The following is a 27,380-nucleotide window of genomic DNA, read 5'->3' on the forward strand; positions in this document are numbered from 1 at the left end:
CAACTTAGTATAAGTATACAAAACTCTTATAAAGTCACATATAAACCCTGCTATATAATGTACAATTGTACTGAATTTTTATTCTTAAAATACATACATATCTAAAATGCAACAAATTCTGGGATAATCTTACTTAAAACACACAATGCTATCAAGATTGTTTTCAAACTGAGCATTTTCACTCAATTTAACCCTTACCCTGCTAAATTTCTATAATGAACTTGTCCATCTTTCAATTTGGACTGTAAAATTCAATTAACTGTAAAAAGGGGTGATAACCAAAGAGATACTGACTGAATGGCGAACAGTGCAGATCATGATCTGCACTGGTCGCAAAGGCAGAATCATTTTTGTCCAGCATGACAAGGGTTAAATATTAAACATTTCAGATAACACTCTTCTGCAGATAATATTACTCATCTGAAATAATATGTATTAGAAAATATCAATTTTAAACAGCACAATATTCCAGCAAAAATAATGAAATGCATTTTTGTTTTAAATTTCACTTACGTAATATGCAACACACTTCCATGATTAATATTATAAATTCCAGTACAAAAATATTTATTGGTTGGCATCATAAAACACCATGAATAGTTAAGTATTAGAAGACAGTTCATGGTTAAAGATTTTGAAAATTGAAAATTTCCTTGGAGTTCTTTAGAATGATAGGTAATATCAATGGTATTGTATTTGATGACCTTGTACGCAGGTTCAAAATTTTTTACTGTCAATGCCCTATATGATTGCAATTTGTTCGTCTTAAATCACCTACACTTTAAAGCATGACAAACATGTACATCTTTTTCCTTTAAAACTGTTGGCCGATATGCAGAATATCATCAAGATAATCCATTATTTCTGTCAGGTTTACTCGCAGTAGATGTTTTTGGATGGCTAAGATTATTTCTTTTGAAAACTGGATTAATATTAGAGAGGTTATGATTTATGTGTAGCAAATAATAAGCATCTGCTAAAACTGTCTGAAAACTTTTGAATCACTTGCTTCAGGTAAATCTTCACCTTTAAAACATGAATGTTTGCTCTTACAGGTACAGTTGAAAGTGTAATGCTATAACTTATGAATACCCTGCAATATTCTAAATTCTGACACTTCATCAGTTTAACCTGCTGGTGGCAAGTGATTCTGCCTTCGCGACCAGTGCAGACCTAGATCAGCCTGCACATCTGTGCAGTCTGATCATGGTCTGCACTGTTCGCTCAGTAAATTTTCAGTGAGCACCCCTTCAAATAATAAATGGTATTGCCCTAATTGTATGATGGACCACGTCCATTTTAGAAATTAAGCAGGCTAAGGGTTAATATATGGATTTACCAAACGTACATATACACTTACAAAATCTCAACCTCTCCATCATTCCTTTTAAATTAAAAACACAGATGACCTTTAAACCCTACAAACAACCTGCATTACTGGTTCAAAAGTATGCTATGAAACAAAAGCCTAAACAATTCTCTAACAATAGTAATACATACATTTCTAACAATGATTTTTTTGATCCAGCAAAACAGGACTTCAACACAAACAAATAGTATTATGCAAGATAATATGCAAATTCTTTTTTCACTTATCAGTATGTATGTACCATCTAGAGTAATTCCAATTTTTAGCTCTAACTGCCGATAACTTGAACAAATTTTGCTGGTCCAGTCGAGTTCCAGCGAACAAGGTGTGAATGTAAATGAAGATGGAACATGGCAACAGGGTAAATTTTAATACATTTCTTACTGTCTTGGCTGAAAAAAATGTCAGTGAAATTTAACAAAAACTTTCATTCCGTAACTAATGTTTTGCTGCCTTAAAATCTAAATTTTTCAACATAAACCCGTACCCCATCCCCCTCCCCTTTATGAAACATTGATAAGTAAACAGAGTAAACATTATTAGCACTATGTGTATGGCCCCTAATGCAACAAAACTAAGTACAATCCCTCACCATGCTGTTAAACCTAAATGCACTTGTGTAATTATTCAACTGCTTAAATACAAAAGGTAAGATAAAGCTTTTTTTTTAAAACTTTTGTAACTGCACTAAATATTAATAGTTGTCTTTTTGATATGTTTTACATATTCTACATATATTGGGTATGGAAACATTTTGAGCTAGCTGGTCCCCTGATATACATCAAAATTTCAGCTGTTATGGATGATCTCTCTTTGTTACAGCGCACATGCTGTATCACTGTTTTCTCAAGTCCTCGGGACAATCTGGTTGGACATGTGGATCCGCTGCTTGAAATGCTGGCAATTCTGAGCATGTATTGATTATTCTCGTGATGGTTGGGAACTTGCTCATGTCTACTTTGAATCTGAAAGTACAACTATTACATGCAGATATAATAATAGTCCAGGAAACATTCAAATAAGTGCTTTTCAAAATCCTGTGAAATCATTAATATTTGAGGGGGGACTAATGTTCGAGGATTTCAGTATTTGAGCTGCGCCATGAGAAAACCAACATAGTGGGTTTGCGACCAGCATGGATCCAGAGCAGCCTGCGCATCTGCGCAGTCTGGTCAGGATCCATGCTGTTCGCTTTCAAAGTCTCTTGCAATTAGGGAAACTGTTAGCGAACAGCATGGATCCTGACCAGACTGCGTGGATGCGCAGGCTGGTCTGGATCCATGCTGGTCGCAAACCCACTATGTTGGTTTTCTCATAACACGGCTCATTTCATCAATCTATGAAATTAAATCCCACCCTTCATATAAAATTCACATTAATGTTTTCTACACATTAAAATTGAAATCTACAAATTTGTATTCATAGGCATGAAACAGTCGTTCTGGACAAAAACATAAAATTTCATGCCTATAAAACTGAAAGATTCCACAGCACACCTGTCCATTTCTTGCTTTATTAACAAAGATCAGACTTGGAATTGTTTCAATATCTTTATGAAAGGAAATCATTTTACTTCCTGTAAATTATCTTAGTTTTATATTTTTAAGCAGACAAGTGTTTCAGTATTTTCTACCTTTTCTCTCTGAGATTTATAAACTAGAGCTGTTTGTTAAACACGCATGACCCTTACGACTGCCTGCTGTGTGTAATTTTCAGTCTCAATCCTGATCTCCACCTTTTAACCCCAAAACAAAAGGCACCATCTAATGACAACAGACAACAATGCCATGTTTGAACCTTAGGCTCATCAGTTTCTCATATGCGGAAAATAAAGACTGACTTTATTTGTCCAAATGAATATATCCAATTTTTTTTATGAACTTTATTTGTGCTGAGAGAAATAGACAAGTTTCAATTAATATGCCCTATCCCTTTGCAGAAAGGTACAATATGTCAACTATTATCTTCACCATAAAACATTTTATAAATTAGCTTCACAGAACTGGGGTTTAAGGAACATATACCAGTTGTAAAGGTAGTTTTTGTTGCCATGGCTAAAGAGTCACATTGACACAATGTAGGTCATATGGCTATTTTTTCATCTTTTAATGGTGGAGGAAAACTCCAGGTGCCCCTCCAGGCATTGTTTCAGGCATGGGGGAACACCTGGGCAGAACACCTGGGCAGAACCATTGAGTGGGATGGCTTCCTCACATGAAAAATTCTACACCCAAAGGGAGATTTCTAACACACACTGGTGAGAGGCAAGTGACCTTAACCACTAAGCCATGGTGACCCCTCAGCTGTATTCTACTTGGTGACCCGTCAGCTGTATTCTACTTGCGAAGAGTGACACAGCTTTTAGCATTTTAGAGTTAAAAGTAATAAACAGACAATAACTGTAGTAATATCATTTAGAGTCGACTGCTGACATACTGGTTTCCATTGAGTGTTATAAAGTTGAGGTACAAGACAGACATTGGCTATAGTGATATACTCTACAGGTAAAGGGTGATATACCTTTGAGCATTATAGAGTTGAGGTACTAGACAGACATCAGCTATAGTGATATCATCTCCAACTGAATACTTGCCAGCAGTATTCTGCACCATCTTCTCATAGGCTGTAATTAAAAATGTTAAATGCATCTGAAGAATATTTAATTTCCTCAAAGAAGTTAAAGGCAACACAAACAAGTGCTGTCAGTAGGACCAGCAAGTGAACAAATGTATAATGTTTTAGCTTGGCCCATATCAAACCTTACAAAAAGAGCTTGGACACCATACACTCTCAAATTGCAGCCTTGCTTTGGCCTTAGTTCTAAAATCAGCCCATCAGATGTTGGAGTTCTGAGCCTGGTCTCCAAACTTTTAATTTTAAACCTTGGACCCAGTGTCAAAGATAACAATTCATTTTCTTCATTCTGACACTTACACTATTAATGATGGAACTTGTAATGTTAATTATCATTAAAAAGCACCTGTAAATCCTTTATCAATCCAAAACTGGCACCATTCCTGTGTCTTAGCCTCATTTCCCTTACACAGGACCTTATTAACAGTGGAGTTGGTTAAAGGTTGGGTACCTGAACTAATTAGCTCTGCAAGAGCACGTGCCTACAATTATAAAAGAATCCTGGCTAAAGTTCTGAATGCTACACATCTATTACAATTTAAAGTACTTCAAAGTTGAAAGATCTTACCACTGAATCCCCTGTCAATCCAGAACCGCGCCCACTCTGCTCTTTCTTCAGGTTTATCTGAGACTTTCTGCAGGACACTTAGATTCTGTATGGGCTGGGTACCAGCTGCTATCAGCTCAGCAAGGGCACGGGCCTGGTATCAGCAGAAGAGAATGTGTAAGATTTGAAAAGACTTAATGAAGCATATGACTGAAGAGAACAACATGTATGAGAAAACACAGAAAGAACAGTAGATGGTAAACATAACAAAAGCTGTAGGGAGATTGCCAGCTCCACTCCTAAAAATACTGAGTTGAATAGGGGCATAACTTTTAAGAAAAGCTAAAATAGAGTTAAGAAGCTTGTGCAGTCTTGCTGCAAATGATAAAAGACAGAAACTCTATTAACATTTACATCAAAAACATGTAATTTCAATTCACTCTAAAGACTTTTCATTTTTCCTCCACACCAACCTAAGCTAAATATTTTATGTTGCACTTATTCTTATGTCCAGATGCTTTTTTATTTTAACATTCTATAACAAAAAAAAGTTAGTAATATAATGCAGATCTTTCTTAGAAGCATTTATGTCAGTTCGGAGTCATAAAATAATCTTTACTGATGAGACGAAGTAAGATGATAGTATATATGTTCATACCAAAGCATCCAATTTGTCCAGCTTCTTATAATCAAAGGGTTAAAACCCAATCTTTAACTTTATATCTCGTGATAACAAAATTATTTGCAACTAGTCCCACTGTTATCCAGACAAAAGGACACCGATATTGATCTGTTAATTCCAGCCTAATAAAGTATCAAATTCATTCATATGAGGAAGCCATTTAGCTGGCTATTAGAAGACTGGTGGATCTAAGTGCCTAACAAGCAAATTTGATGAATTGGTATCCCCCGCAGAAAGGGACTGTGGTGTGGAATGGTGAAAAAATATATCCGGCAGAAAGTTAAGGATGTGACTAAGAAGCAAATAATTTCAATAGTCAGAATCAATTTAACAGAAAACGAATGTTTAAAGTGTACATAATAAATGTATGTTACACTGATCCTGACTAAAGAAATTATTTTGAATGGAATATGTTTTACTGTAATAAGCTTAGCTTTTAGAATTAAATGGAATTATTTGAACGGGTGAGGGTACAAAACTTCACATGTTGATTATAAATATTGATGGAAAATTAAAAACGAAAAAAACAAGAGCTGTCTCCATAGGATGACACATGCCCCCGATGGCACTTTGAATGAACAGTTATGGCCGATGTTAGAGTTTAGGACCTTTGACCTACGGACCTGGGTCTTGCGCGCGACACATCGTCTTACTGTGGTACACATTCATGCCCAATAATTTTAAAATCCATGCATGAATGACAAAGATATGGAGCGGACATGCCCATCAATGCACTATCATGAAATATGACCTTTAACGTCTAAGTGTGATCTTGACCTTTGAGCTACGGACCTGGGTCTTGCATGCGACACGTCGTCTTACTGTGGTACACATTCATGCCATGTTATTTGAAAATCCATCCATGGATGACAAAGATATGGACACGAATGCACATCACGAAAAATGACCTTTAACGTCCAACTGTGACCTTGACCTTTGAGCTACGGACCTGGGTCTTTCGCGCGACACGTCGTCTTACTGTGGTACACATTCATGCCAAGTTATTTGAAAATCCATCCATCGATGACAAAGATGTGGACCGGACACGAATGCACATCATGAAAAATGACCTTTAACGTCTAAGTGTGACCTTGACCTTTGAGCTACGGACCTGGGTCTTTCACGCGACATGTCGTCTTACTGTGGTACACATTCATGCCAAGTTATTTGAAAATCCATCCATCGATGACAAAGATATGGACCGGACACGAAAATTGCGAACACACCGATAGACTGACAGACCAACAGACGGTTCAAAAACTATATGCCTCCCTTTGGGGGCATAAAAAAATTGTTGGGATGGAGGGGGGGGGGGGGGGGGGGGGGGGGGGGGGGCAGAGGGGGGGGGGGGGGGGGGGTGGGGGAATTAAAAAACGAAAAAAAACTATAATATGTCTGTAGGACACAGGGTGTACCCCCCCCCCCCCCCCCCCCCCCCCCCCCCTCCACTGGTACATTTGTCACAAATAAGGGGAAATAATTCAAATGTTTGCAGTCTTAATGGGATATAGCATCAAAAAAATATGAGAAGGATTCATTATTCTATACCATATACTTTTTGAGCTATGAGCATCACAAACAAAAATCCACTATTTTGGCTATTTCAAGGGCCATAACTCTGTAATAAACACTAAAATACTCAGGAAGAATGCCAAGTGTGCAAGGTCACATTATGATAAAGACTCAAGCAAGGTTTCATGAATTTACATTAAATACTTTCTGAGTGAGGCACATAATTAGGTGAAAATGTGCATTTTTTTACTATTTCAGGGGCCATAACTCTGGAAATAGGGGTGGACCCAGATGAAAAAAAGTAGATGCGCAAGTTCATATCATGATAAAGACTCATGCAAGGTTTCATCAATTTATGTCAAATACTTCTTGAGCTAGGCATGTCACAAGGTGCAAATGTGCATTTTTGACTATTTCAGGGGCCGTAACTCTAGAAATAGGGCACAGACCCAGATTAAAAACAAGAGATGCACAAGTTCATATCATGATTAAGACTTATGCAAGGTTTCATGAATCTATATCAAATACTTCTTGAGCTAGGTATGTCACAAGGTGAAAATGTGCATTTTTTACTATTTCAGGGGCCATAACTCTAAAAATAGGGAGCGGAGCCAGACAAAAAATAGGAGGTGCATAAGTTCATATCATGATAAAGTCTAATGCAAGGTTTCATTAATTTACATCAAATACTTTTTGAGCTAGGCATGTCAAAAGGTGAAAATGTGCTTTTTTGACTATTTCAGGGGCCATAACTCTAGAAACAGGGGGGGCGGACCCAGATGAAAAATAGGAGGTGCGCAAGTTCATATCATGATTAAGACTCATGCAAGGTTTCATGTATCTATATCAAATACTTTTTGAGCTAGGCGTGTCACAAAGTGAAAATGTGCATTTTTGACTATTTCAGGGGCCATAACTCTAAAATTAGGGGGGGGGGGGGGGGGAGCCAGACAAAAAATAGAAGGTGCGCAAGTTCATATCATGATAAAGACTCATGCAAGGTTTCATCAATTTATATCAAATACTTTTTCAGCTAGGCGCGTCACAAACTTCGAACGGACGGATGGACAAGAGCAAATCTATATGCTCCCACCACTCAAGGGGGGGTGGGGGTGGGGGGGGGGGGGCGGGGAGGGATGCATGATCAGGGTTGTGGGCATGACTGGATGGAGGAGCAAGGGGGAACTGTACAACTTTGCATGTTGATAAATATTTATGGAAGATTTGAAAAAAATCTAAGATAAGGAATGAAAAATTATTTTTTATTTAAGAGGGGGAGGGGGTGTGACTAAGGCAAGGGGGTGACCAGATGTGGGTATACAACTTCACATGTTTATAATAAATGTTCATCGAAAAGAATGAAAGAAGTTTAATGAAATTCTACCAAATGGTAAGTTTGTTATGTACAAATGTAGATTTTTAAACAATTAAAGGGCAATAACTCTGAAGTTATTAAAGAAATCTGGACGAAATTGTGTGTGCACAATCACATTATGGTGATCTAAATTCAATTTAAGTTTCATAGTTCTAGGTCAAATATATCACAAGTTATGAAGCAGAAATTGCCATATGTATAGTACCCTAGTATATAGTTAACACTAGAAACTTCTAAGGGCCGTAACTCTAGTGTTACTTGGGCAATCTGACTGAAACTTGACGGGCCACATAACCTCATAGTGGTGAACAAGTATATGAAGTTTTATTGAAATATTCCCAACAACTTCCTAGATTTGGTTCCGGACAGACAACGCCAAAACTATATCCCTCCGACTTTGTTGGGGGATAAAAATGATCATCTAGGGCTTTATTGAAGTCATCTTACTCTAACAGGGTTTCAGGTATGACTTAAAAAAAAAAAACAGCAATTTTTCATTATTTTTAATCACACAGACATACTTTAGGTCAAACAGTAACATTCCAGCTTTAAACATCAAATGCCATATTCTGGCACCCACTTAGATAGAACCACCAACCTTTCGTAAGCCAGCTGGAAGGTTTCTGAACATGACAACCTGAGAAGGGCTCTAACGAACAGAGGTGACTGGTCAAATTTCCTTACCTGAGCTTTTTTAATAGGATCCTGTGGTGTAAGGGCTGGCTTTGGGTACATATCTTCCAGGTAGTCTATAATGGCAAGCTGTAAATGAACATAAATTTACATTTATTTCTATTCATTTAGCTTTATCTATAATAATCTTGTTTAGCTCAAAATGGAGCTTAAAACTCAATATTTCTATTTGTTTATAATAATCTTTCTCTTTTTCAAATAAATTAAATTAATATTTTTTTTACTTCCAAATTCATACATGCAAATCACAAAATTAAAGAAGAAAGGAATTGTTACCTTCAGAGTATGTGAACAATGTAAGGGTAAGAAGATACATACTGATTGAGTGAGAGCTGTTTCCCCTATGACAAATGCTGGCACCTGTTCCATTGGGTTGATGGCTTTGAATTCTTCTGAATGCTAATTTATAAAGAAAGCTGACAAAAAGAATTTTGCATGCACTTTTCACAAAATAAACTACAGTAGACTTTTTTTCTGAAACTAGTTGCTCATTGGGTAATTTTTCTATCACTTTTATATCCAGACTTGACAGACAACATATCTAAGCTCTTGGAAAACTAGAGGGTCATGATGACCCTGAATCACTCACCTGAGTAATATCAGCCACATGTTCAAAATGGCAAACTGATGCTAAGATATCAGAAAGTAGGTCAGTAGGTCACATTCATGGTCACTGAAAGTCAGTTTTAAGATCGGTGTGCAAAACTGTACATGTCATCCAAATTTCAAGGCTGTATCTTAAAAAAACAAGAAAGTAGGTCAGTAGGTCAAGGTCAAAGTCAAGTGACCCCTAATCGCTTGGGGTCATCAGGTAATTATAATTAAACAGTCTAGGAAATATGATCTGATAATTTTTGAAGTATTTATTCCTATATAATTCATATAACAAGTGACCCCCAGGGAGGGGCTTCTTTTCACCCAAGGGGCATAATTTGAACAATCTTGTTAGAGATCCATTAGGCAATGCTACATACCAAATATCAAAGGCCTAGGCCTTTCAGACAAGAAGATTTTTATATTGTTTTCTCTATATAAGTCTACGTTAAATTTGGGACCCCCAGGGCAGGGCCTCTTTCCACCCAGGGCCACAATTTGAAAATTTTAGGTAGAGGACCACAATGCAATGCAACATACCAAATATCAAAAGCATAGGCCCTGCAGTTTCAGGCAAGAAGATTTTTAAAGTTTTTTCTTACCTATATAAGTCTATGTAAAACTTGAGGCACCCCGGGGCAGGACCTCTTTTCGCCCCATGGTTATAATTTGAACAATTTTGGTAGAGGAACACAAGGCAATGCTACAGACCAAATATCAAAGGCCTAGGTCTTGTGGTTTTAGACAAGTCTTTAGAGGATTTTTAAAGTTTTTTCCTATATGTCTATGTTAAACTTGTGACCCCCGGGGTAGGGCCTCTTTTCACCCCAGTGGCACAATTTGAACAATCTTCATAGAGGATCATTAGATGATGTCACATGCCAAATATCAAGGCTCTATGCCCTGCGGTTTTGGACAAGAAGTTTTTCCTTTCGGTTGCCATGGCAACCAAAGTTCTGCATGCATTTCAATTCTTTGAAAAATTTTGAAAGGGGGCCACCAAAGATCATTCCTGTGAAGTTTGGTGTAATTCTGCCCAATGGTTTTCAAGAAGAAGATTTTTTAGAAAATGTTGATGGATGGACAATGCACGACACACAATGGACATTGAACGGTCACAAAAGCTTACAATGAGCCTTAGGCACAGGTGAGCTAAAAATGATGTTGTCTGAATGTATGTATAACTCTGGTAGCAAATATAAGCTAAAATAATACCAATGGGAATATTACCTAATCTACAGTGTGTTTCTTATGCAACCAAAACAGTGTTGATGAAGAAAATGCTACAATACTTCACAAACTGTATAGGATAACCCTTATCATGCTAAACACGATTTATTCTGCCTTTGCAACCAGTGTAGATCATGATCAGCCTGTACATCCATGCAGTCTGATCATGATCTGCATTGTTCGCCATTCAGTCAGTGCTTTTTTTTTTTTTTTTTGGTAAGCACCCCTTTTAACAGTTAATGGTACTGTCAAAATTGAAAGATAGACAAGTTCATCGTAGAAATTTAGCAGGGTCAAGGTTAACAAGTGTTTGATCCACCAAATCTGTAACAAGATTTTTCGTGAATTTGCAACATCAAACATAAACTATAGATCATTCCAAAGATCTCTTAGAATGGTAGAATCACTTGCTGACAGCAGGCTACAAGTTAAAACAAACCATCTACAAATCAAGTCAAAACTCAAACTGAATACTTTTTGGTGTCCAAAATGACTGAAACTTGTACTGAAAAATGCCCCATCCAAATTGCTTTTTAATATTCAAGAGTTTGAAAAATTAAAATTTCGGTTGACCATCTGCAAGGGTTGCTCAGAATGATATGTAATATCAATGGTACCGTTTTATATTTTAAGAGGAATCGGGGAAATCTTTGTTACAGAAAATGTGGATCATACAGTAGTGTGGATCATATAGTAGTGTTTCTATTTGAAAGTCCGAGACTCCACTTCATGTCCGACAGTTCAAAACTTTCCAACACTTTACCATGAAAACTTGTACTTTTGAAGCAGAACTGTTTTTATTTAATAAATTAAAGGGTAAGACATTTATTTTAAACAACAGTTACTTTTGTGAAGTAAAAGCCTAAGAAGAAAAAACAAATACAACAGTACCTGTAGTCCTCCATCCTTGACAAGATTTACAGCTTTATACTCATATTCTACTCCCTTCAATGCTAGCACTGAAAACAGCAATACTTTTGCTAAATATTTCCTTCGATTTCATGCAGATATTTCTGCACTTATCTTTACTTGTCATTCCAATAACTATATCAAATTAAACAGTTAATATATACTGTAAAATCATTTAATTTCGTGGGCACGAAATTTCGTGGTTTTGGTCAAATGGCAATTTCGTGGGGATATAAATTCGTGGATTTCAACTTTTGAACATAAAATGAATGGGAATTTTACTTGTTCATTGGGATTAAATTTTGTGGATTGACTCAACCACGAAATCCACAAAAATAAGCCCCCCACAAATATGAATGATTCCACAGTATCAGAAGTACTGAAAATAGGCCATGAAGCAAGTGCCCCTCCTGCTTATTTCATAACTCTTTACAGAAATACACTGCAATTATGCTTACCTATTCTAACTCTCCAAGAAGCAGAACTTCTGAAGTATGAATATAGGATTGGCTGAAATGTAAAATAAGAGATTTTATGGTTGTGGATGCTACTTTTAGCCAGTAACTACACAAAAGCAACCTCTGAAAACATTCACGCTCACTGTCACTGAGCCGACCAGTAAATACACATAGACACACAGGCAAAGACAGGAATATGCCCCTGACAACATCCATGCTCATACACTGCTACTAAGCAAGCCAGTAAGCCATGCTCCTATAACTACATATATGCAATGGGCAGAAGATATTAGGTAAAATTGTTTTTCTTTTTTGTTGTTGTTCTTTACTACTCATAAGTCAGGTCTATACTTCTCAATGCTACTGATTTTAAGTCACACCAATGCAGTTTAGATCATAGTTATGGTGACTTTACAGCTTTTACTGGTGGAGGAAAACCCCAGATGGCATTTTCGAGTAAATGGTTGGCACCTGGGTAGACCACCAACCTTCCACAAGAAAGCTAGACAATTTCCTTGCATGTTCCAATTTCGAAAGTGAATTTGTCGACCCATCGGGAGATTGCATCCAACCTAGATATATCTAAAGGAACTGTATATCAAATAATAACCAAAACGTTGGAGGCTAGACACAGTACATCAGCTGAACATGGCTCAGAAATTCAAGAAGAGACATGCCCAATCTTGGCAACTGTATCTCAAGCTACGTAATGGAAGATGGAAAAATTATGTTACTTCGGATGAGGCCATGATCTATCGATTCTTTTGCCGCTGGTTTTATGGCATGGGCAAGCATGTCATATTGAGGCAAAATGGATATTTGAATCATTCACAAAGGTCAATTGTTTATATCGACAAGGTTTTGAAGCCATTTTGAAGGACGATGTACCTAGACTTTTTCCAGAGGGATCAAAGAATAAGGTCTTCCATCAGGACAGCGCACCAAGCCATACTTCAAAACACACCCTGAAGTTCCTAAAGGATAATAAAGTGAACTTTGTAAAGCCTGAGGAATGGATGCTTAAGTCCCCCAATGCCACCCCGATGGATTTTGGAATACAGGGAATCCTGAAATAGAGACTACAGAAATGGACAATTAACACCCTGAAAGGCCTTAAATGATCACTTAAGGACAAATGGCAAACACTTGACCAAAAATTAATAAATAAGACTTTGGAATCATGGCCTTAACACTGTTGTCACATATATATGTCATGGATCTCATATTGAGCATTTGCACAATGAAATAAAATTTCTGGTAAGATTTTGGCATTCTATTTTGTGTTAAAAAATAAATGGGGCATCTCTCGTAGTGCAGAAACTGTTGCTGCTACTACTTCCTACTCACACTTTTCATTTCCTACTAGTAACTGTTACTTCTGTACTTTATCTATCCTTGTTACAGTTGCTTCTCCTCATGAGTTAAGCCTCTACTTATACTGCTGTTATCTTAAATGTATACAAGTGAATGATAATTCCATTTCCAGACAAAAATTCACCACTTTACTCATTTTCCCTTGTGCATCTTGTTCCATTTTAAGTTAGGTTCACAAGAACTTAAACACTGAGCGCAATTGAAACCAACCATTAAATGTTACAAACCATATCAAAGTTTTATGTTACCTGCTGAATCGAATTTCTCTTTTGTTAATTCAGCTTCACAAATTTAGTTCTCAATTATAGCCTATTAGTATCATAATAAAATACCATTACATATATCTGTTTAATTTTGTAAATGCATACAAACATACTATTACACCTAGTCAATAGTTACCACTGTCTGTGAAAAACACAAACCATGCAAAAGGCAATCAGACATGGAAGACTTGATATCATTAGTTTCAACAGATATTAAAGCTTTCAAAGTGCATTGTGTATTACCAATCATTATGGTTTAATTTGGGTATTCTAAAACATGTTACCCTATGATTTTTACTTTAAATGGTTGTCATGCATTTCAATGGGAACAAACAATTTTGTATTCTTTCAACACGAATGAAGCTGTAGTGCAAAGAAATAAACAAAACAAAGGATATGCGAACACTATGTGTATTCAGTTGAACTATTCACATGTGTTGTACTCTAAGTTTTTGAGCAGTCAGGTATATTTAGCTGTCTATTCATTTAAAAACTTTTTATTTAAACTTGATCACCGTGCAAATTTCCTGTCCATATTCTTATTTACTGCAAATAATTCAAACAGCTTGATAAAATCCCACTCAATATACTTCTCACATCCTTTTCCCCAACAGAAGCCTACTTACTACTATGAAAGTAATTACTGTTACAATTTTTCTTTTTTGCTTTGAATCTTATTGAATTTTCTTTCTTGCCCATTTTGAAGGTGCCATAGTAAATAGAGACACTTTATTTTAAACGCATTATTGACACAGATAAGTGATTTCGATATTTTTGGACTGCATTACTGTTAGCGAGTGTATGACACTAGAAGCCACAAAAAATGTTTGCGGGGATATATACATAGGGCTGTCATTGATTGGGTCTTAGGCATATCGACGATACCGAAATATCAGAAGACAACTATCGATGATACATCGGTATATCGATTATTAAGTTAGATTAACAACCTATTTGTTCATATGCATACTATATACCTTCCTGTAAATGCTGTTTTTAGTTTTATTGCCTACTTTTCATATTACTGTTTGATTGTGTTGTATTTGTATTTATGAAAGTAAAAGAAACAAATAAAAATCAATAAAATCTTTCATTTTTATTTTGCCTTCACTTCTCTTTTGCATTTATCTAAATTTACAACTTTGTAAGCTTAACTGTTTTTGAGGGTCTGAGTGTTTATCTGGATAGTTTTTTCTCTCTGTAAAATATCGATTTTTGAAAATGGGAATCGATAATCGATCGACAAAAAAATATCGTTGATACATCGATATCGTTTCTATCGATGACAGCCCTACATATACGATGATACGCACATATGAGGGGTATCTGGTTTGACATACGTGTTTTGATATCACATTTAAAGAAAATTCAATTGGGCACTTATGCAAATACACAGCTTATCTGTTGCTTTGATTCATGTGGGACTAATTTTTGAGGATTTCCTGATTGAGACAGTCCAGTAAGGTGCTTTCTGCACTCGAAAATCAACAAAATTATACCCCCATAAAAGGGCCATTTTTGCCAAAACAACAAAATTTTGTGCCAACAAAAATAAATGATCAGACGGACTAGTGCTAGTAATTTGGGCTCAATTACCAGTTTACTGCTGGGTGATTTACTTACATTGGTACTGTACTACTGTTTCCAGTAGTATCGACCTAGACTGTATGCTAGGGAGGTAAATATGACACTTGTCATGGACTCAGCTGGTAATAACCCTTCCGCATAATATTAACTAACAATTACAAAAGCTTTACCAATATTTTCATGGTTGAAAATTCGGCATAATTTTATAAACCCTAAGTAGTAAATACAAGACTTGATAAGGAATCATACTTTGTTATGAAAAGCCTCACAGCATTCGGTACAATAATTATTGTGAGACTTGCTTATAAGCGAAACTTTCTACATAAACTTCTATGTGGATACTGGAAAGGGGACATAATTTTGCAAAGGTCTAAGCCAGAGTTATGCAACTATCTTATGTGACCTGCTCTTACATAGAAACTGAGAACATTTGGTCATGTATCTTCTATGAAACAAACTTACATCATGCAAAACATTTACAAATTTTCTATATATAAAAGGAGTGTAATTCTAACAAAAGTGTAAGCCAAAGTAATGAATCTTATATTCATGATACCAAAAACTTGTGACGAGTTTGAAAGCATTCAGTTAAGCAGTTTCTAAGAAATCTTCTAACACCAAACACTTTCATAAAATTTCTGTGTTAAAAACTGGCATAATGTTGACAAAATATAAGCTAGAGTTATGTACTTGTCCTGTGTAGCCCCATGTGGTTCTGGGACTTTCTGTGTATGAAAAGAATTGGAACCACTGCCTTACCCTTACATGATCGTAAGAGGCGACTAATAGGGTCTTAACACTTGGTTTTGCTATAACTCTGTGATTCCAGCAGGTATGCAAATTTTGATTCCATACCTCATGTTTTTATTTCGATATAAATGAGATATAAAACCAAAATTTGTAGTCCTGTTTGGCACCATATAACCTATACTGTGTTGGTGTGCCGTAAAACCCAAATAAAAAAGAAACAATTTATGATACTGTAAACATGATTGTATGAAGCTTGAAAGCATTTGGTAGGCATTGTACCTAATTTAAAGAATATTTAAAAAATGGAATAAAAAAGTAAATATTGTCATATATGATGTCATTGCATGATACAACAACTTTTATTTTCAATGTTCTGTCATCAGTAATGGATAATGTTCAAAAGATGATCAACAACAGATAGTCCTACCTGTGTAAAGGAAAGGTAACTGTGTAACTAAATATTGGTTACTTAAGACAGTACTAGTTATCTCCCTTATCAATTTGCATATAAAGTGTCAGAATTGACCCTAAATTGACCTATGGTCTGTTTCATGTAGCAATCAAAGAAAACACTGATGTTCTTAAATATTTATTTAATTCTGTTTATATGAAATATAATGATTTATATAATGTTTTATGAAAATAGTACAGGTATGTTAATGAAAGTGATAAGTATGTGGTATTGCACTTTGTTGACAGTAAAAAATATGAATTATACAAAAATGGAACTTTTCATGAGATAAAGAACATAGCCACAATTGATTAAAAACATAAGATCATCAAAAATAAGCCAACCAATTTCTAGAAAAAGGCAATTTCATAGTAACAGAGAAAATCAAAAAGTACTGGAAAAGAGGTCACATGTTGCCTTATAGTACTACTTCTTACTGTTTGAATAATGCCAGTTCAAATCAAAATACAACATTTTTGGAAACTTTAATGAAAGTTTTATGGAGGCTGCTGAAGACCAGTAGCCTGTAATGTGATATAAAATCTGAAATACAAAACGTTTGACTAGTACAGTGGTTATCGTATCTTAATGTTCTAATATTTTTTTTTTTTTAATGCTTACTAAATAGTTTATTCACAATGATATTTATGCTCATTTATGTTATATGTCATTAAATATCTTAATTATTTGTCGTATTTTAAGTATTTGTAGAACGCCATTGAATATGTTTTCCGTAAAAATAGGCGTTTAATCAAATAAAACAGTTTCAGTTTCAGGTTACATCACTGTAGTGTTTCTAAAGTAACCGTGCCACTATCCAAGTTGACAGGGAACTTCAGGAAATTAACCTGCAAAGTTTCGTGAAGACTAATCAATAATATATTGTCCAGACAAACAAATCAGGACAGGCACAGGCACACCATTTGGACAACTAAGTCTTCATTTCCGCAAACTGGCACAACAAAAAGTAATGACAATTTAAAATACTGAAAACATACTCATGACAAGTACAAAAGGGCCAACATGTCTGAGTCATAGAACTTTCTGATCTTATGATGCTTAATGAGGTAACATGTTACACAAAATATTGCTATGGTAAGAAAAGGGCAATAATTATGAAAAAAGCCAAATGTAGTTATGGAGCTATAGATAGTGCTTTTTAATGTCAAATTATTACAGTTTGCAATTGTAAGATGTTTGTTACATTTTTCATTAACAAAGTGGAAGGTGCTTTAGGTATTTTTATAACAAAACATGTCTCCCACCTATGTTATACCTTTAGCTGTGGCGGCTATTTTGTGCAGCAAAATGGAAAGTGTTGGTGATATGCAAAAAATACTTGGTACTGATCACTCCTGTGAAGTTTCATCAAAATCTGTTAAGTAGTTTTAACCTGTGAAAGCCGACAAGATTTTTCTATTTTTAGCTATGGCTGCAATTTAGTGCATCAAAACGAAACATGCAAGCGATATGCCAACACTATGCTTGGTACTGATCAGTCCTGTGAAATTTCATCAAAATCTGGCCAGCAGCTTGTCCTCTTTAAGCCAGACAGGCTTAATGCGGATAGACGAGAAGGCATAATTAATACCTCTCCCCACCTTTAGATGAGACATAATTCCGAGAGAAAACCTTACATACAACACTTTACAAAATTAGGATGCTAAAAAATGGATGTGCAATACCTCTACCTATTCTTCAGTGAAATGAAAAAGGACAAGTACAAAAACACAAGTAATATGGAGGAGTTATGGGCCATGACACGTACGATAAACAAATGTTTTAAGACTGAAGAAAATGTATTGATTAGTTCAAAAATTTACATAAGTGTTTTAGTTCAATATAAACTTTGTCATACTAAAATAATATTGCAGTTATAATGACCAATCACTTTTTAGATTTATGAAAGAAAAAAAAAACAATTTATGCCAACCTTAAACTTACAACTTTAAAAGCGAAAATTATCAATCATTTTATTGTGGTATTGCATGAAAATAAATTTTGTCACCATACAAATAATTAATGATTTTAATAATACTGATCACTATGGTCTTATGTTTGATTTGTGAACATACTGTGCTATAAACTGAGACAAAACAGTACTGATACACTACAAGACACAGTATTTTGAAAATTATAACAGTGTAATGTTTACATATTCTCAAAGTTTCTGAATCACATTTACATGCACGGCTGAACAGGACTTGCTGCTCTCTACATGCGTGTCCTACAATAACAGCAAATATGTAACAAAGTTGATTCAGAAGGCTCCTCTATACTAAACTGTGCAAGCTGCAGACACTGATCTTGAACAATAGCTGAACGGTGACACTGAAGATTTCACAGGTATATATCTGAAGAAAGAAATGCATATTGTAGTTACTCTGTATTCGAGGTGTCTGCAGCTCTTTAATATTCAAAATATGTTTATTTCTGAGTATAAGGTAGAATAAAAGTGTTACTAGATTAATAAAACTTCAACATATCTTATGTATAAGACCCATTTTAGTACAATATATGAAGAGGCCAATAGTGACCCTAAGTCACTCACTTGACCTTACTATTTGACCTAAAATATATGTATGACACTTTTTATTTTGGAATATTATGATGGCAGGCTATATTTTATTCTATATCTTAAATACTTTGAAAAAAACACACCTTTTACTTGACATTTCATAATTTATATCTTACATTCACCTTTTTAAGCTTATAACAATAGAATTGTGTTTACCTTTTTGATTAATTTCAGGAGAAAAATGTAAGATATTTGGAAGTTACATTCATAAGTCTGTAATTATTTGGTACTGTATAATTTCTTTTTGTTTTGGTACTGTATAATTTCTTTTTGTAAGTGTAAAGTTTTATATATCATACTTGACCCTTGGTCTCATGTGAAATAAACTTTACACAAGCCTCTAGAAGTGATATATACCAAATCAATAACTGAATTACATTGTAACTCTTTGAATATTGTAAACAATTACCTGAAGGTATCAATATCTGTGTTTAATTAAGTCATACAGATCAACACTGGCATTCTCATCATATGAATCCACAGAACATTTTACACTGAAATAAAGAAACAGCTTCCTACATATTTTGTAATTCAGTTACTGAAATTTACAGATTTTACATTAAATTAGGACTCTAATCCATTGAAAACATCAAGTGACAGATATCAAAAAAACATTGCATTAAAAAGACATTTAAACAAAATGGTTAATGCTATAGTGTATTTAAAAGCTTTGAAACACGGTTAGTGGCTGACAATAGAAGTTCTTTTATCTCTGTATCATATGAAAGGCTAAGAGATAAGAAGTCTGAATAGATATCTTTACCTAAGTCAAAATTTCTCGATTCAAAATGGTTGGCTGTACCATCCTTCATGAAACTTCATAAAATCATTTTAATGACATTTACAATGTGTATCTGTTAAATGTTTAGGGGAATATAATTTTAATAACTGGCATTTTATTACCCTTGACATGTTCAACTTGTTAAAGAGTATCATTTGTACATCATTGTACCATCAGACCATCTTTCACTTCTGTCAGCCTTACTAGACATGTTGGACCCTCTGAAATATATAAATGATAAAATCTGTGAACAGTTAACAATCATCATGTAAAAACCATAACACCATCTTTATAAAATCACCTTAACACCTTGATCTTAAAAAATATTATTATTTCAAATTATTATTGTCCATTAACATATAATGTATCCCATCCATAATCATTACATGACTCCTTATATAATTCACCAGTTCATAGTTTGGAATGGCTTCCAGTCTAAATCCAGAAGTTGAAGAAAAACAAATTATGAAAGTTTATTTATGGTGTCATTTAAAAGAATGACCTGCCTGTTAATTGTCAACTGTTTGCTCTTTTTAATATTGATAGGCAATTGCATTTTATCAAATGTTGTCTAATATATATATATATTAACTGTCAATAGTTTACATGACGAAGTGTTAATTAGATGTCACTGACTTGTTTACTCTCAACATCATAAAGAGAGATAAAACTAGATCTACATGTAAATTGTAAAACATTGTATGAGATACCCTTCCATCCTGTATAAATTGCCTTTTAAAAAGAAATTACATAGAAGCATTATCCCACTGTTTTGACTGCCCCTGCTCTATTTAACTTTTCAAGCTTCTGCTGCCACTTTAATGTGTCATCTGTTCGCTTGTACTTCTTTCTGAAATGAGGTAATTATAATATAATATTTCAAAAACTTATAATAAATATATTATATTATTCTTTTCCTACAATTTGCAACAGTTTATTTTGAAAATTCATTGTATCTCAATTACATTCTGTTCTGACTACAGCTAAAATACATAGAACAAACTATAAGCTAATATAAGGTCAAAGGTCACTCTAAAAGGAAAAATCGGTAAACTTAGGCCCAGTTAATAACAGATGCTTTAAATAAGCTGTCACTTCACACATTAATTTGCCATAGGATTATGTATCTACAAACAAAAAACAAGAAAAAACAAATTAATAGAAAGAACATTTTTGGGCAATTTAAAAAGCGACAATGAAAGTGAAAGTAGAAAGTCAATATATTCTTATCGACTTTTCTTTCATAATTTCCATTTAAAGCGTAACAGTTTACTTTCATACTGTATTGAATAATCCATAAACATTATACTTACCGTTTAAATGCATGAAAAATCCTCATGGTACCCGTAAACTTATAATTTGTTGATAACCTCTCAGTTTTCGGCCGTTTTCACGTGAAAATACGAAACCGGTGTTGACATAAATGTTCTACTTCCGGCGGTATTCGATTGCGTAAATCGGCTCTAGTACTATGCCTACATTTGGTTTGGTAGTTTTTAAAATCTGCTTTAATAAATATATGCAAAACTTTAACCAAAATTTCTAAGTTAACTAGAGCTATCACTGAAGGTGATGAATGTACCCCCTGCACACACTGACACAGTTCATTGCAATATGATACACACAAGACTGCATAATTATGCGGACTGTATTATCATAGCTACAAAAAACAATAACATGTCCCATAAGTCTGCAAAATATTTATCCAAAAGAACGTTACATGCACAATACAACTAGGGTTGGAACTGATCACTTGTGTGAAGTTTCATTAAATTGTGTGCAAGGGTTTGGGAGATTAGGCGCGCACAAAATTGCATATGCAGATGGCAAAAATATGATACACACTTTGATGTTTGCAGATATTCCAATGGAACTACATCACTGCACTGTGTTGTTTGATCCATTTAGGGAGAATTTGGGCAACAGCAAGGAATTGCCAAATGCTTTGAGCCAATGGTCCAGCCTTAACTGACTCAAAAATATTGGCTGACGTTTGCCAGGAGCTGATAGGTGAGAGGGGCCTGACCCACAGGCACTTGTCTCTGTCAATAAAACACATACAATGCCATATTACAACCATCTAGCCTCTAAATCACCAAAAGGTATGAAGACCTGCTGGTAGAAAATTTGATAGGCGGTGTTCTCAGTGATTTTTTATTATGGTACATGTAATATATGCAACTAGACACCTATTGTAGTCGAAAGAGTACACATTTATCTGTCGATTTAAACCAGTACCATATTCTCATCACAATTTCTGTTCGAGATATAATAAACTTTCTTCGCCTTATTTTGCTACCAACTCAGCTGTCAAACATTTATTGGCATAATTTTCGGTAACTATATGGAGTTATTTTTTTGTTGTTGGATTTAACATCGCACCGACACATGATAGGTCATATGGCAACTTTCCAGCTTTAATGGTGGAGGAAGACCCCAGGTGCCCCTCCGTGCATTATTTCATCACAAGCGGGCACCCGGGTAGAACCACCGACCTTCAGTAAGCCAGCTGGATGGCTTCCTCACATGAAGAATTCAACACCCTGAGTGAGGCTCGAACCCACATCGATGAGGGGCAAGTGATTTGAAGTCAGCGACCTTAACCACTCGGCCACGGAGGCCCCCCTATACGGTTACTAAATGTCAAAACTCGTGCAACAATCAGTGAGGCGATGGTATTTAAAGAAATAAATGACATACGATTATATCATACATTAATAATTGACTCATTTCGATACTTCATAAACACCTCAAGGATCGAATTATTTACAAAGTAAAAAAAATTTTGGGATATATATTTCATAACGGGGTCGAAATTCTTTAGTACGAACAGTATCACAGAAGACTACAGAATTAAGTAAACATTATTTCAACATTTAATTGTAGTTTGTGAATACTCATTTCAAACAAGAGCACCGCCTTGCGGGTGCTGACGCTCATCTGATTTTTTTTGTATAATAGAAATATTGTCCTACCCATGATTTTCTAAGTCTAAAAAGGGCCATCACTCTTGCAAAAAGCAGGATAGAGTTATGTTTCTTGATGTACAGTGTCCACTTATGATGGTGAAAAACTGTTGCAAGTTTTAAAGCAATAGCTTTGATAGTTTATGAGAAAAGTTGACTTAAACATAATATTCAACCAAGAAAATGATTTTTTCTAAGTCCAAAAGGGGCAATAATTATTGCAAAAAGCAGGATGGAGTTATGTTGCTTGCTGTACAGGGTCAGCTTATGATGGTGAACAAGAGTTACAAGTTTTAAAGCAATAGCTTTGATAGTTTAAGAGAAAAAGTTGACCTAAACATAAAACTTAACCAAGAAATCGGATATTTTCTAAGTCCAAAAGGGGCCATAAATCTTGCAAAAAGCAGGATAGAGTTATGTTTCTTGCTGTACAGGGTCAGCTTATGATGGTGAACAAGTGTTGCAAGTTTTAAAGGAATAGCTTTGATAGTTTAGGATAAAAGCTGACCTAAACATAAAACTTAACCAAGAAATCGGATATTTTCTAAGTCCAAAAGGGGCAATAATTCTTGCAAAAAGCAAGATGGAGTTATGTTTCTTGATGTACAGGGTCTGCTTATGATGGTGAACAAGTATTCCAAGTTTCAAAGCAAAAGCTTTGATAGTTTAGGAGAAAAGTTGACCTAAACATAAAACTTAACCAAGAAATCTGATATTTTCTAAGTACAAAAGGGGCCATAAATCTTGCAAAAAGCAAGATGGAGTTATGTTTCTTGCTATACAGGGTCAGCTTATGATGGTGAACAAGTATTCCAAGGAGAAAAGCTGACCTAAACATAAAACTTAACCAGCCGACGCTGACGCCGACGCCGACAACCGCTCAAGTGATGACAATAACTCATCATTTTTTTTCAAAAAATCAGATGAGCTAAAAATATTTTATTCTTTCAATTTAAGATGTTAGCACATTATATTTAATTCTGATATAAAACATTTTACTTTCGATTTCATTTTCACCAATAAAAATATGGAAACTCCATTAACTCCGTAGGTCACCGTTCGTCACTGGAAGTTATGCCAATAAATGTTTGACAGCTGAGCAGGTAGCAAAATAAGGCGAAGAAAGTTTATTTTAGCTCAAACAGAAATTGTGATGAGAATACGTTACTGGTTTAAATCGATAGATAAATATGTACTCTTTCGACTACAATAGGTGTCCAGTTGCATATTACGTGTACCATAATAAAAAATCACTGCAATACTGGTGTCCAGTTGCATATTACGTGCACCATAAAAAAAGTCACCAAGAGCACCACTTTAAAATTTTTGTACCAGCAGGCCTTCGTACCTTTTGGTGATTTAGAGGCTAGATAGTTGTAATATTGCATTGTATGTGTTTTATTGACCGAAATGAGTGCCTGTGGCCTGACCTCTACTTGCTCTTAACACAGACATTTGGGGGTCAGCACCCCTCCCCCTCCCAGTCCACCCCTGACAACCCTCAGTCAATATATTTTCATTTTTAAAAACAAACTGAGCAAATGTCTTGATCTTACAACAACTTCTGTTACCATTTCATCATGTTTAAAAAATTCCCATATTCCATCAATACTAAGAAAAACTAAAGACAACTTACTTCACAATGTAAACATGATTTTCTTGTCCAAGGAATAAGAGAATAGATCTCAGCTGATGTTGCGTAGTTAAATTTACTACACAGAGCCGAGACACAGACGACAGGGGTGTAAAAAAAATTTTCAAACCACTCGCCCTGCAGGACTAGCAGCCAGTAATATCTACTCGCCCTTAGTGAACAGCCACTCGCCCTTATAATTGACACTTTTAATACTGTCACTTTTATGAAAGGAGAATTATGTACAATAGTATTATTTCCCGAAAAATATTTATTTTGAAAAGTGTCTAAAAAAACTGGACACAATAATCATCGTACATCCACCCGTGTTGAAAGAGAGAAAAAAAATTATCAATAATTATTCAGTTGATTTCATTATCAATTTACACCCCCTCAAAGAGCTAAAAGAAGTGTGTCGGTATCTTGACATCTGAAGTGGAGATCAAAGCGGTACTTTTGCTCGAGATTGTCATGGCATTACGTCATGTTTTCGCGCCATGTGACACATCACTGTCTGATCGTACCACCTCGGTTCTTAAAATTGCTGAGAAATAAAAATCAATAAAAAGTTTCTTCTTTAATTTGTTATCAAAACGAATGTGCTATATCCCGTATAAAAGGTAAATGTCTCAAACGATAGTAGTGGATTATCCTACCTCTGTGACCTATTTGCCCTCAAGGAATTTACATTACTGTTTGACAAGAAAAACTTTTAAATTGTCGTGTCAAAAAATACATGTACAAAGATTCATTTAAAACTTATTAAAAACCGCAATGACATCACATTGCTTCATTTTAAAATCGCATTTCTATTTACGTTCACGAGGTCACGTAACCTATTCTGCCGCACTAACAGAAATCTGTTTGCCAAAAATGTTTTACTCCATGTATTGTAATTGCTGCCGCTTTTTTATTATTCAAGAATTTTTTATTCTGTTTTTTGTACTTTCTGGTCAAAAGTCTGAATTTTATGCCCAGAGTATTCATCATTTATTTACTTTTAGAAAGAAATAAGTAACTAAGATCGTGCTGTTTGAAATTTTACAAATGATTATATGAAAATTCGACCATTTTTATAGAAGTTTGCCTACATTTCTGTTGATATCTTATTAAAATCATTATAGAATTCAAATTGTATTATTTTTCAAGGGGTGTTGAAAAATTGAAGCGAAAATGTTAAAAAATGAATGCACTACGCACGGTTTTTGTGTACATGTCGATGTAAATTAGATATTACGATAGGTCACACGTGCTTGTGGAATGGAAAAATACCGGCATGACGTTTTGATATCTTTACGATTCGCGGGTAAATTCCAGTCAATCCAGGTGGCGACTGAACCATCTCAAAGTTTGTTGATGTTTTGGAGATGTAATTTCTGAACTTTGGTAAAGTAAGGACGTAAAAAACCACTCGCCCAATCGGTCGAGTATACAGCAGGGCTCCAGATAAGATGCGTATTAGCGTAAATTACGCTTTGAAATTATGCATATACGCATGTGCGATCATTTTTAAGCGTATAAAAAAACTCCTGCAATGACTTTTTACTGGCGTAAACAAAATCTGAATCATTTAAAGGCTTTATGTAACAGAGAACGGTCAGCATTAATTCTCCCACACAGAACGTACACACACATTGAATGGTACTTTATAAGTTAAACTATATTATATACCCAATGCATTCGTAAATCAAATAGCTGGGAAACAATATTGATGGTACAATAGTGTATTTTAAAGAGGTGTCGATTTAAAATATCAACCTCCGGTGAAGAGTAAACAACAAAATGTCTCTTTCTAAGATTGTAAAAAGTGAACAAACACTACGCATCTTTAAACCAACAAGAACAATCATTAAAACATATTTAAAGCTATATTGAGTATTCTATTGGATTCAGTAGTGGTACTGTAAGCCAAAGTAAGCCAAGGGAGAACAAAAAGCAAAAACTTGAATGCTGAATTGAAACTGAACAGTAAACAAATTCATGGGCGTTACACCAAATTAATAAATATGTTATAAAACCGTTTTCTTTTTTTTCACATTTACAAATTTTCAGGAGTAAAATGACTCCTAGTAAATTTCAGATTTTGCCATTTTACTCATTCACAAAAATTATGATGAGTAAATACTCACAGGCCAAAAAAATTATCTGGAGCCCTGATACAGCGAGGTCCACTCGTCCTACTCAGACTTTAACTCGCCAATGCGAGTGGGCGAGTGGAATTTTACACCCCTGGACGATATTGTGAATGGTTAAAATAAAAATACTTGCTGACAAAGTAATTGCCACGCTGGCGGAGATAGTACAGTTTAACAATATAATCTCAAGATAAAAAATCATTAAAAAGAGAAAAAAAAGATTGCCCATAGTGTGGAGCGAACCTGCGGCCCTGCCCAAAAATGAGTTTACAGAACCAGCGGCTGTACTCTCTCAACCTTCACGGCAGTTGACCTTGTGAGCGTGTATTTTTATTATAACCAATAACAATATCGTCTATGTGTCCCAGCTCTTAGTAGTAAATTTGACTGCACAACATCAAGCTGGGATCTATTCTCGTATTCCTTGTACGTTGAAAACGCTTGGAGTAAGTTGTCTTGTGTTTTTCTGAGCATCGATAGAATATGGGATTTTTTTGAACATATTGAAATGGTAACAGAAGTTGTTGCATGATCAAGACATGTGCTCAGTTTGTTTAAAAAATGAAAATATATTGACTCAGGGTTGTCAGGGGCGGACTGGAAAAGGGAGGGGTGCTGACCCCCAAGTGCATGTGTGGCTCTTTAGTGTCTGTGCTCTCGATCAGAGACAGATATCTGAGGAAACAAACAAGGAAAACAGTGACGGGAAATGTAGTTTGGACCTTTCTCCAAACTCTCAATTAGCACATATGTCATGACAACGTGTAGGACAGTGCAAATCTGCAAAAGTATCCAAATTCTTTCCGGCAACTTACTTTGGACGCCATTTTGGAAAAAAAATGACAAGGCCGCAATATCG

The 27,380-nt window shown here is 35.1% G+C and overlaps 1 protein-coding gene and 1 long non-coding RNA gene across 5 annotated transcripts; both read right to left on the bottom strand.

The window, feature by feature from the left end:
• Nucleotides 1–53: 53 nt before the first annotated feature.
• LOC123527287 (maleylacetoacetate isomerase-like) lies at nucleotides 54–27,363 on the bottom strand. 4 transcript variants are annotated; one of them, XM_045306671.2, is made up of 8 exons: nucleotides 27,337–27,363; nucleotides 12,004–12,055; nucleotides 11,528–11,595; nucleotides 9,131–9,211; nucleotides 8,804–8,881; nucleotides 4,350–4,485; nucleotides 3,890–3,992; nucleotides 54–2,334 (listed from the first exon to the last, which is right to left on the bottom strand). In XM_045306671.2, the coding sequence occupies exons 1-8, from the start codon at nucleotides 27,346–27,348 to the stop codon at nucleotides 2,205–2,207; spliced, it is 660 nt and encodes a 219-aa protein (XP_045162606.1). In that variant the 5' UTR covers nucleotides 27,349–27,363; the 3' UTR covers nucleotides 54–2,204. The 4 variants fall into 4 exon arrangements, with proteins under 4 accessions (XP_045162606.1, XP_045162590.1, XP_045162613.1 ...); XM_045306655.2 differs by having other exon boundaries at nucleotides 54–2,346; XM_045306678.2 differs by lacking the exon at nucleotides 4,350–4,485 and adding an exon at nucleotides 4,572–4,704.
• On the bottom strand, nucleotides 17,706–21,273 carry LOC123528125 (uncharacterized). The gene is made up of 5 exons (XR_008366497.1): nucleotides 21,101–21,273; nucleotides 20,538–20,637; nucleotides 19,910–20,008; nucleotides 19,416–19,500; nucleotides 17,706–18,782 (listed from the first exon to the last, which is right to left on the bottom strand). It is a non-coding gene; the product is annotated as an uncharacterized LOC123528125 (long non-coding RNA).
• Nucleotides 27,364–27,380: the final 17 nt, after the last annotated feature.

The sequence above is a fragment of the Mercenaria mercenaria genome, chromosome 1 (genome assembly GCF_021730395.1).
Source record: "Mercenaria mercenaria strain notata chromosome 1, MADL_Memer_1, whole genome shotgun sequence".
Taxonomy (NCBI): Eukaryota; Metazoa; Mollusca; class Bivalvia; order Venerida; family Veneridae; genus Mercenaria; species Mercenaria mercenaria.